Raw genomic sequence first — 10,979 nt, forward strand, 5'->3', positions numbered from 1 at the left:
CTACTATACTGCAATCTTTGAGATAAAGCCTACTAGAGAATTCTATTATTTTCCGTAAGTGTCTTCTTCATTCATTGGTTATCTTTCTGGACATAGGATAGATAATGGTTATGGACCCATATTGCATCAAAATTCTCTACAGTGTCACCTGTTCTGCCCCCACATGTGCACAAGAGGCTGGCCAGCAAATTTTGCCTCTTTTTATAGTTGGGAATATGGGAAGAGAATATTCTTTTCCTGTATTTGTGCCTCGAGCTTCTCATTGTCAGTCTTGAATCCTGAGAGGGACCCCACGCTCCACCTTATTCCATGGTGCATGACCTTTCTGCATGGAATTCAGTGATATTCTTCATCTCAATTGAACACCTTGGATTAATTGAATGCTAAGTGTCTATTGCCACATATTCCCTAGGAAAATGAAGGGTTTGCTGTTTCTCTAGTTCTCCAACTATAAATTTACTTACATTGTTACCGATTGTTTTCGGATGATTCTACCACTTTGGCTTGGAGAAACTTGTTCCTGTAATCATTCAGTTACTATTTCAAATACATTATAGGGTGCTCCAGGACTCCTGCCACTGCAAGCTGAGCCCAGAAGAAGGGGCAAATCCTCTGCGAGACTTTCCCCCACCAGTGTGTTTCTTGCTCAGTTAGACACGTGTATCTTTCTACTATTCAGATGCTATCTTATCAGGTCTCACACCAGACACATAATTAAAGAGTGAATTTCCCAAAGTGTCTGAGAATTCTAGACAATGTCTTGTGCTTTTCTGAGAAAAGGAAATGTTAATGGAAGAGTGATTGATTGAATCTTTTAGAAGATGCTGACCCACAGTGTTCCTGTAGCAGCTGGCCATATAAAGGATTAAAAATATAAACAGAAAGAGCTTCCATGGTCATCACAGACTGCAACAGCCTTGTTCTAAAGACTACACATTAGGATGCTGGGAAGACAGCCTAATATGAGTAGAGACTCACTGTTGTCCTGGCCAGATCCCAAGGAGTTTCTTTCTCACCTGTCTAGCAGATGCAGGTGTTTGATCCCTCAGGTATTTGGCCCAGTTTGTGGGGGCTACAGCCTCTTTGCCTCTGGTCATGCATGAAGTTGGATGCTGCCACTTTTGTGTTAACCCGTAGTTAAGGGGCCTCGCTGGTAGGACTTTGGGATCACATGCATAGCGAGGGCACTCTGCCGAGACCCTTCCCAAGCAGAACTCTGAAAACCCTATGAAGGGACCACTCACAACTGGAATTGGCATTCTAGGTGTGGAAGCTCTTCTGACCTGGTGATGTAACTATCTCTGCACTTTCTCTTTCTTCTGTGTAATCATGAATGTGTCCACTAACAGTTTATTAAACATTGTTTTATTACTTTTAACTTGATGATAAAATCATGCCAGTACACCCTTAATGTGAGTTTTTCTTCTATCATTTTCTAAAACCTGTGTTGTTACAGATGTGCTTAATACACAGCACTTGATTCTAGGGACAGCTACTGAGTGTTTCTTATTCGTGACAGATGAGAAGTAGTTTTGAGTATATGACTCAGAGAACTGCGGTTGAAATCTCCTAAACCCTGTGAGAGGACTAATTATTCATGTCACTGTTTGATCATTATAAGGACTTTATTTGATTGGGAAATAACGCTCAGTACAGAATGCACTGCAGTGTGGTTTGGGGAACTGGGTTGTGAATGGTGGACGGGCTCGTGTGTGCTTAGTGCTCATGAGGAGCATGGAGGGAGGATAGTGAGGACATCTGGCTAAACCGCCTGAGAGGGTTCTGAAGACAACCCAGTGTGATCAGAGATCACCTGAGTATAGCAGGTAATGCGAAAATGATCAGGGATCAAACATTATCAGGTTCCAAGCACAGTTCATCAATGTAGGATCTATTTCTATTCCTAGGCAGAGAGGATGAGATACCTACTCCTCTATTGTCCTCTGCTGTCCCCACATACGCGCAGGGAATCAGGCTGCTTTTGCAGTTGTGCCTGCTCTAGAGCCCTGCACCGTGAGCTCTGTGTGGGGCTGAAAAGAACACACTTGCAATTCCCAGGTACTATGCCCAGGCTGATGTATCCTCCAGGAACAAGGCTTTAGGGATCAGAAGAGAATTGTCATTCCTGCTAAATAAGAAGGAAACAGGAAAGAACTTCTGAAAAATAAGTTCTACTTATTATGCCTGCATAATTTATATTCTTTCATGCATCATAATTTAACTGTCAACTATTTGGGGGTGTTTAAAATTTTCTAATTGATTTCTCTGGTCCTTAAAGGGGTCAATAGGTGTGTGATACTTAGAGGAATGCTCCTGACCAAAGGTAAAGAATGTTGAAGAGTCAAAGGGCACTGTTCAAGGTTATATATTCTTAAATTATCATATGCATATCATCATACCATGTACTGCAACAAAACAATGGGCATTTTCAAACACCCACTCAGGGAAGTAAGATTTCCTTAACCTTTACATGGGACAATTGGCCTAAGATGAAGGTGAACAAATGGCATCATGATGCTATATGGGCATATCCTTTATTGACTTTTGGATTGATCATATTGTATGCATTACCTTCAGATAATGCAAACTATATTAGATGACATTCACCATCATTTTTTTTATCTTAGGAGAGGTCTTCTAATTTGTAAAAGAATATTTTGTATATTAAGGAAGTGATAATATTGTTGACCAATTATTTTAAAAATGATTTAATAGACTCTGAGCTTATTGTAAATACTTTCACATAAATCATGCTTAACCAGAAATAATTATGAGCATCTAAGTTGGAAAAAAACTCCCATCATTTGCATTTTGCTTTAACCTATTTGCAATGCATCTCAGTGTATAATGTTGAAAATACATTTGTGTTAAATTTATTATTTTAATATTCTAAAAAATTATTTAGTATGTCTGGAACTTATTCTGTTATAAATGTGTGTACTCACTTAATTTTAGTTTGTACAATAGTTTACTTTCCACTATGAATAACATAATTTAATAATGAATGAATTTACATGCAAATCTTGTGATAAAAGGATAGATGATACTCAGCCTGATTAGATTTAGACAGGCAGTTAGACAGATAGATAGACAGATAGATAGAGACAGATAGATTGCCTTTTTATAATCTGTCCCAATGATCCATCTATTAGTTGCTTTTTCTCCGAATAGCATGCTCCTTTTACGTTCTGAAACAGTTTCACTACTTTCATAGATTTCACAAATTTCAGAGCACTTTTGTAACATTTGTCTTTGACATAAAACTTCTCTGTTCTTTCAGTGTTTCTGAGCAGTGGCAACATGGATAGAATTTTTTATATTAACATTTATAAAACATATTTAGTGATTTTATCTCTTTTAGAATTTTAGGGTTCTAAAATATCTCATAGTAAGTTCTGTTAAGATTGTTGCTATTCTATATATGTTTTTTTCAAAGTACTTTCACTTACCAGTTTTATATTGGAAATGTGTTTTTATTCTCATTTACTTAGGTTTGTTTGGGGCCTGCACCAGTATTTTATTTTATTTTTAGGTGAATAGTCTTATTCCTAAAAGGATATTCATGACTGCTTTTCTCTTTAATTTGTTCTTTCTCTCCTAACTTGCTGGATATTTATTCTATGAGTTAGAAACTCCAGTGCAAAAGTAAATAATTCTGATGCTTGCAAAGAAATCTTGTTTGAACAACGTTTTCAATGAAATTACTCCCTGTGTACAGCTTCTTTTTTTATTTTCAAAATAAGAGGAGAAAAACATTATCAGGCAGACAACCTTTTACAAAATAGCAAAAGAACAGTACAGACAATACAGAGTTACAAACAATGTGGTAAGAAATTAACAACGCTTGTTGTATTACATATTGACATTTTCAAAGTGGTTTCTCATGAAAACAGATAGAGACATGCAATATTGATCAATCAAGATATTGATCAATATGAATCAATCATTAACAGTTTCTTTCAGCAAAGAAATAGAAGACAGTAGAACAACTATGTGAACTATCCTGTATAGGCATACATACAAAATTTCTCCTTTCCCTACTCCTTTCCCACATCCCAGCTGCCCTTGACCCTTGAGCTTTTTCCTGTCATTCCACAACGGGCAGCTGGGATGAATACACACTTCTCAGATAAGGAAATACAAATGGCAAATAAATACATGAGAAAATGTTTAACATCATTAGTCATTGGAGAAATGCAAATTAAAACAACACTGAGATTCCACCTTACCCCAGTAAGAATGGCTAGCATTAAGAAATCAACCAATAACAAATGCTGACGAGGCTGTGGAGAAATAGGAACCCTTCTCCATTGCTGGTGTGAATGCAGACTGGTGAAATTACTGTGGAAATCAGTTTGGAGATTCCTCAGCGAACTAGGTCCCACTCAACTCAGCTATTCCCCTTCTGGGTATTTTCCCAGAAGCACTAAATACATCATATCACAGTGATATATGTGCACCTATGTTCATAGCAGCACAATTTGTAATTGCTAAATTGTGGAAGCAACCCAAATGTCCATCCACCGAGGATTGGATAAGAAAATTGTGATGCTTTTGTATAATAGAATATTACTCAGCTATAAAGAAAGATAAACTCGAGGCCTTTATAAGTAAATGATCACATAGAGACCATACTCATAAATGAAGTAAATCAGACCTGCATGTGCAAGCACCACATTGTCTCACTAGTGTAAAACCTGAAAGAGTTAATTTAAACTCAGAGGAATGATACAGCTTCTTTAAGAAACTTAATTCAACAACATTCAAAGGAGATTGCACTTTGTCAATATTCTGTTTAGTGTTCTTAACACAATTCTGTCAGGAGGGGAAGGGTGAAGCAATTGTCTTCCCATCAATCCCTGCAAGGTGGGTGAACTTGTATTACTGATATTCAGCCATCTTCATTGTGACTAACTGCTTTATGATTTAAGCAAAATCCAAGTTTTGACTTCAAAGAATTTCAGTTTTATCTTTAATTTTATTTTTAGTTGTGAAATACAATTAAATGTATTCATAGATGCAGTGGTATGTGCTGCTATATATTTATATTACCTTATAGCTAAATCAAGTGGATTAATGTGTCCATTACCCCAGTATTTCTTCACATGCATGAGTGTGGATAGCAATTTTGTTTGGGATACATTTAACTACTAATATTAAGGAAATATCTTTTTCCTGAAATAAAGCATTTCAACAGACGTGGATACTTGTTAGTATTGAAGAGTATATGTGCTTCACTAAATATATTATTTTTCTCCTAGCAAACCGTGAGGATATTTGAAAAGATCATATTTTCTAAAGATGTGCACAGTATAGTTCTGTACACAAATTTTATTCTGAATACATATAGCAAGGTCATGTTAAGTATACAACAGGTATAAAAGAATGATGAAGCCACTCTTCCAGGAATCTTGTCAGGTCACTAAGCTCTTCCATCAGAAAGGTATACCCACCATTCATTTAATTCCAAAGGTGTTGTAAATAGTCTTTTAAAGTCATCATATCCATACTTAGGTTGTAATTATATGAGTGTGTGGAAGGAACACAAGCATTCAGTTCATGAATGGTACTGGACGGCACTGGAACGTAATCATTGAATCCTTTCCCTAAGGAACTCAGTACTTTCTCTTCAGGCTTACGACCAGCAACTACCAGAACTACCTGGCCTTCGCTTTTGCCATAGAAGAGATCAACAGGAATCCTCATCTTTTACCCAACATTTCTCTGGGCTATGAGTTCCATAATTCCATTAGCAGTCATTGGATGATGCTAGAAAATTCCTTCATTTTGCTCACAGGACAACACGAAATCCCTAATTACATGTGTGGGAGACAAAGCAAGTGTGCAGCAGTTCTGACAGAAATGTCATGGGGCACCTCGGGTCAGATCGGACCACTGCTGCAACTCTACAGATTTCCCCAGGTGAGGATTGGTGGGAAAGGAAATGGTGGAAGCACACCCATGGGTCTTCTACTACCAGGAGCATAAAGGGTTAAAAGTGAGCCTGAGATATGCATCTTTCAAAGAGTATAAGGCACCAAAGCCTCTGTACACAGAAAATTCATGGGGTATAGACAATTTCTTTTCCCTTCATTCTTTTTGACCAAAGAAGAGGAAAGAAGGAAACAAACGTTTCTGGGATATTTGAGTACACTAATTCACTTGTTAAAATATCTGAGGGTGATGTTTAGAAGGCTGGAAAGAACGCGTGTCTCCTATGAATTGTAGGTGTTCCTCAGCACACTTCAGGGTTACTACTGTGCTTTCCATCAACACTTCAGGACATCACAGGTTTTCTTTTCCTTTAAGGTTACCTTTGGCTCATTTGATCCTACACTGACTGACAGTGGCCAGTATCCTTCTCTTTATCAAGTGGCCCCAAAGGACACGTATTTGGCCCTTGGCATGGTGTCCTTGATGCTTCATTTCCGCTGGACCTGGGTGGGCCTGCTCATCACAGAAGGCCAGAAGGGTCTTCAGTTCCTCTCAGATATAAGAGCTGAGATGGACAGGAACAGAGTCTGTGTAGCCTTTGTGAAAATGATCTCAAGTGTGGCTGTGTCCTATGTCTCATTTACAAAGCAGCATGATGTCCTGCCTGCCGATACTGCATCAGCCAATGTGGTGGTTATTTACTATGATACTGATAATACACATGATGTAAACTACAACATAGTGCAAGACTTAGTGACATGGAAAGTCTGGGTGACCAACTCACGATGGCAGGCTGACCTGTCTGGGAGAGATTTCATACTTGACCCCTTCCATGGGACTCTTGTTTTTTCACATCACCACGAAGAGATCTCAGGTTTCAAAAAATTTGTCCAGGAAGCTACCCCTTACAAATATCCAAAAGACACTTATCTTTTTATGTATTGGTCCAAGAATTTAGGTTGCTCCTTCTCTGAGTCTGACTGTGCCTTGAAGAACTGCACACCTAATGCCTCTGTGGCTTGGTTGCCTCAAAATCATTTTGACACAGCCATGAGTGATGGGAGCTACAATATATACAATGCTGTGTACGCTGTGGCCCATGCCCTCCATGCGATGCTTTTGGAGGAAGTACAAATTCAACTAAGGAGAAATAGAGCAGTGATGTTGTTTCGCTACTGGAAGGTAATGTATATTTTCTAAGAGGGCTTGCAGTGTCATCAAGGTGCCCCTCTCAAGTTATTCTATGTGTTTCATCCAACAATAGTGAAATCATTTCTACAAAATACAACTCATTGTGTATGACACTTACTGTTGAGGTAATTCTTCAGCTGAGTTCAAATGATCCTCAATCAAGGAGCCACTGGAGGGAGGAGGAAACAGGAGGCCAGCTCCTTCCGTCTGTCTATAGGATGTTAGCGCCTTACCCATGTAAACATGTCCTATTATTTTCTTAAAGGACAACTTGAAAACCTGTAGTCATTTACAAAACTAAATGATGTTAACCCTAAAAGTGCATTTAATTAAATTTCATGTAATTTTACAAACTCTTCAGATACTGATGAACCTATTTTTTCGTAGATGCTAAGGGAATATTGGAGTAGACAATGGAAGGTGTGGGTTTTAGAACCTTTGATTTCACAGTTGATGGTTTCACCCTAAAACTGTACCCTTTATTCAAATACACTGGCAGAGAATACTTTTTTTCTGAAACTGATTGACGTTTTTTGAAAATGGTGATATTTTAATCCTTAGACAGTCTTGTGCTCCACCTTAATAGATACCAGTGTTAACGTTGCTTTCAGTAAAGAAGATTAAAGGCACTTAGCGACTTTCCCCCATCCATAGTTTCTGTCCTTACCCTGGAACACTGTTCTGATAGAATGATGTGTCTCCTTTAGCTGCATCGCTCTCTGAGGAACATCCAATTTCGCAGTCCTGCTGGAGACCAAGTGAACTTGGATGACAGAAGGAAACTGGATTCAGAGTATGACATTCTCAATTTTTGGAATTTTCCAGAAGGCCTTAGACTGAAGGTTAAAGTAGGAACATTTACTTCACATGCTCCCCTTGGCCACAAAATGACTTTATCTGAGGATATGATAGAGTGAGCCACAGGAACTGCAGGGGTATGTTGTACCTATCACTGCACAATTACTTAACCACAAGTGACGTAAACACTGTCCTCGCTTCTCTGCCCCCAATTTTGCTCATGTAGTGGTCATACGTGGAAACTGAATAATAATAATGTTTTCAATATAAAAATATGATTTAGAACCTTTCTGATAAGTTGGAATGTAATGCATGTAATTATAATTTTATATATATATTTCATATTAAGAAATGAATTTGGTTTTCAATTATATAGCTTTGTTTATGTATGCAAATTAATGTTATCTCTCTCACTCTGAACAAGTAATTAAAAGTCTAAGATGTTACCACTATATGTATTCTCCTTAGACTCCCCGCTCGGTATGCAGTGAGAGTTGCAATCCTGGATTTAGAAAAAGCCCTCAGGAGGGAAAGGCTGCCTGCTGTTTTGATTGCATCCCTTGTGCAGACAATGAGATCACCAATGACACAGGTAGGAGCAATCACCAATGCGTCCTGTTTTTGCATTCTCACTTTATTTGATATTCATTCCATCCATCCATCCAGAAAATGGAAAGAATCTTGTAGAAAGCACCAATGATAAAAATCTTCCTCCACTTATCAAATTATTGTTATACTGAGTGCTGTTGCTAGGTTGGAAAACACATTTTCCCCTTTCAAATGCACTCTAATCTAGTTTCCTTTTATTTCATTCTTATTCATCTTTTTTTGTTTGCCTTTTCCACTGCTAGAAATTAAACCAAATATGCTTTATCAGTGATCTAAGTCCCCAGCTATTCTTATTTGGTATTATGGACAGAATATCACCAATTTGCTTAGAGTGCCTCAAGAATTCAATAAGCCAATCTCTGTCCACCAATAATCTGGAATAACACATAGGCACCGCCACATGGGACTACAATGATTTATTGTTCTATTCCCATTAAAAGCAGTATTTTCCCAAGAAAAGCCCTTTCTCTTCCCCTATGGCTTCTATTTTCCATCTCTGTCATCAATTTTAACACAGAGTAGGATTACAGCCAACTCTTTTGAACCTTTGGAACCACAGACAGTTTACAGTCAATACAAGATCAGGCACACTTCATCTCCCAGGGCCTGACGGTATTCTTCACACAAAGCAGTGCTCAGACTGATTGAATGTGATTGGAGGTGAGGCATGTCTTTGCTGTACAACATGCTTATAGCACAGCACAATCCAATTCCTAGGATTTTATCTCCATTCTCCTAAAATGCATAGGTGAGTGGGAGACAGACAATGACATAAATTGGAGTCTACCACAGAACTGCAAGGATAAGGGATTTAAGAAGTGATCATATCTGCATTTGAAGAGGGTGTCATAGGCATTTTTATAGAGATGATGGCTTTAGTGTTATATCACAATAAAAAGAGGTGACATAAATCCTTTTAGGATTAGTATAAAAGGCCAAAATGACATATTCAGCATTCATGGAATATTCAAATATTCCATGAAGGAAAATACCGTATTATTAAAACACAGATAAAATGAGGATGAGAATTGAAACATATTCTATAAACTATATGTCTTCTACAGTAGAAGACTGTTGCATACCATAAGTACGACTTTGGAAATATTTAGCTTTCTAATAAATCATGGCATGGTGGAATAATCTTCCTACTGAATATTTTCTAATTTGGTTTTGCGGTTGATATAAATTTTTATTTCAAAACATATTTAATGTGATTTCAAGTGCTCTCTGCAGTACATCAAGACTAATTACGTACTGTGTCATGTAGTTATTTTTAATATATATTTCCACAAAGTATAGGAATATGCTTCCTTTTAAAAATGTTCTATGTGCACATATAGACAACAATGCACGCAATGATATCAGTTAATAAATGATTCCAGTATGTAAAATACTGTCATATATACTATATAGAATAGATCAAAGCACAAATTAAAAATCATGTGTGACTAAAAATCCTTTGTGTTGAAGCTAAATCTATACTGAGACAAATATACATTCTATATTACACATGCTTTTGTGTTGTTCTATATGTAAATAAAAACCTGAAGTTCTGCATTTGAAATATTCATCACACACTACAAAAACGTATAACAAGTTGAAAACAACAAAATGGAAGATGCGATGTCTGAACGAAATTTTTAGAAAATTAAGACACATAAAAATAAGCAGAATTAAATGTGGTTCTGGTTACAAAAAGTGACAACTCCTAGTACAACTGAGCAACAAGGAAACAAGAATTCAAAGTTTGCATATCTTGAGACATTTGACCACGAGTACAGTTGTATAGAAAACCTTTCATAGCGAAATACAAGTAATTTCACATTAGTCTGTGCTTGAAATTTATAAAGTCCCAGGAAAAGTTAGCAAACCATTCCTAAACAGAGATAAAAAGGCTCCAAGTACTTATATCTCTACAGTACCAGGTCTATGAATGGGTGGGAGCATATAGTGTAATGCTTCCCTCCAAATTTTTGTTGATTAATAATATTAGCAGTGAAATTTATGAGCACTTAAAGACATATTAATATTGACCTCATTCTATCAGAGAAAAGGGAAAGAGGAAAATCAATTCATTCTAACACAGGAGCTAAATTGTGTTACTCATAGCAGAAAATGCATTTAGAGGAAACGGAGGTCACAGCCCACTTTCCTTTTCAAACTAAATTCACATATTCTATTTCAAATTGAGGTATGTGCTTCAGGGGGTGGTAGAAACTCAGAAAAATGCACTTTATAAAATATAATTGGGGGCTGGGGATTTAGCTCAGCAGCAAAAGTGCCTGCCTGGCAAGTGCAAGGTCGTGAGTTCGGTTCCCGGTACCGGAGAAAAACCACACACACACACACAAAAATTAAGTACAGTAGCTCCTGGGAAAATAAAACCAATGCTAATAAATGCAAACAATATTTTAAAAGTGTACATCAGTGTGATTTACAAAGAAACA

At 37.3% G+C, this 10,979-nt stretch overlaps 1 protein-coding gene across 1 annotated transcript in view; it reads left to right on the forward strand.

Annotated features, from left to right (window-relative positions):
- Positions 1-10,979, forward strand: part of LOC102015341 (vomeronasal type-2 receptor 116-like) — a 131,480-nt gene that overhangs the window by 91,098 nt on the left and 29,403 nt on the right. Inside the window, exons 11-14 of the mRNA XM_013507204.1 lie at positions 5,634-5,922; positions 6,310-7,116; positions 7,833-7,973; positions 8,392-8,515. Coding sequence (XP_013362658.1) covers positions 5,634-5,922; positions 6,310-7,116; positions 7,833-7,973; positions 8,392-8,515 — 1,361 coding nt within the window. The remainder of the gene's footprint in view (positions 1-5,633; positions 5,923-6,309; positions 7,117-7,832; positions 7,974-8,391; positions 8,516-10,979) is intronic.

This window comes from Chinchilla lanigera, unplaced genomic scaffold, assembly GCF_000276665.1.
Source record: "Chinchilla lanigera isolate Chin_1 unplaced genomic scaffold, ChiLan1.0 scaffold00123, whole genome shotgun sequence".
Taxonomy (NCBI): Eukaryota; Metazoa; Chordata; class Mammalia; order Rodentia; family Chinchillidae; genus Chinchilla; species Chinchilla lanigera.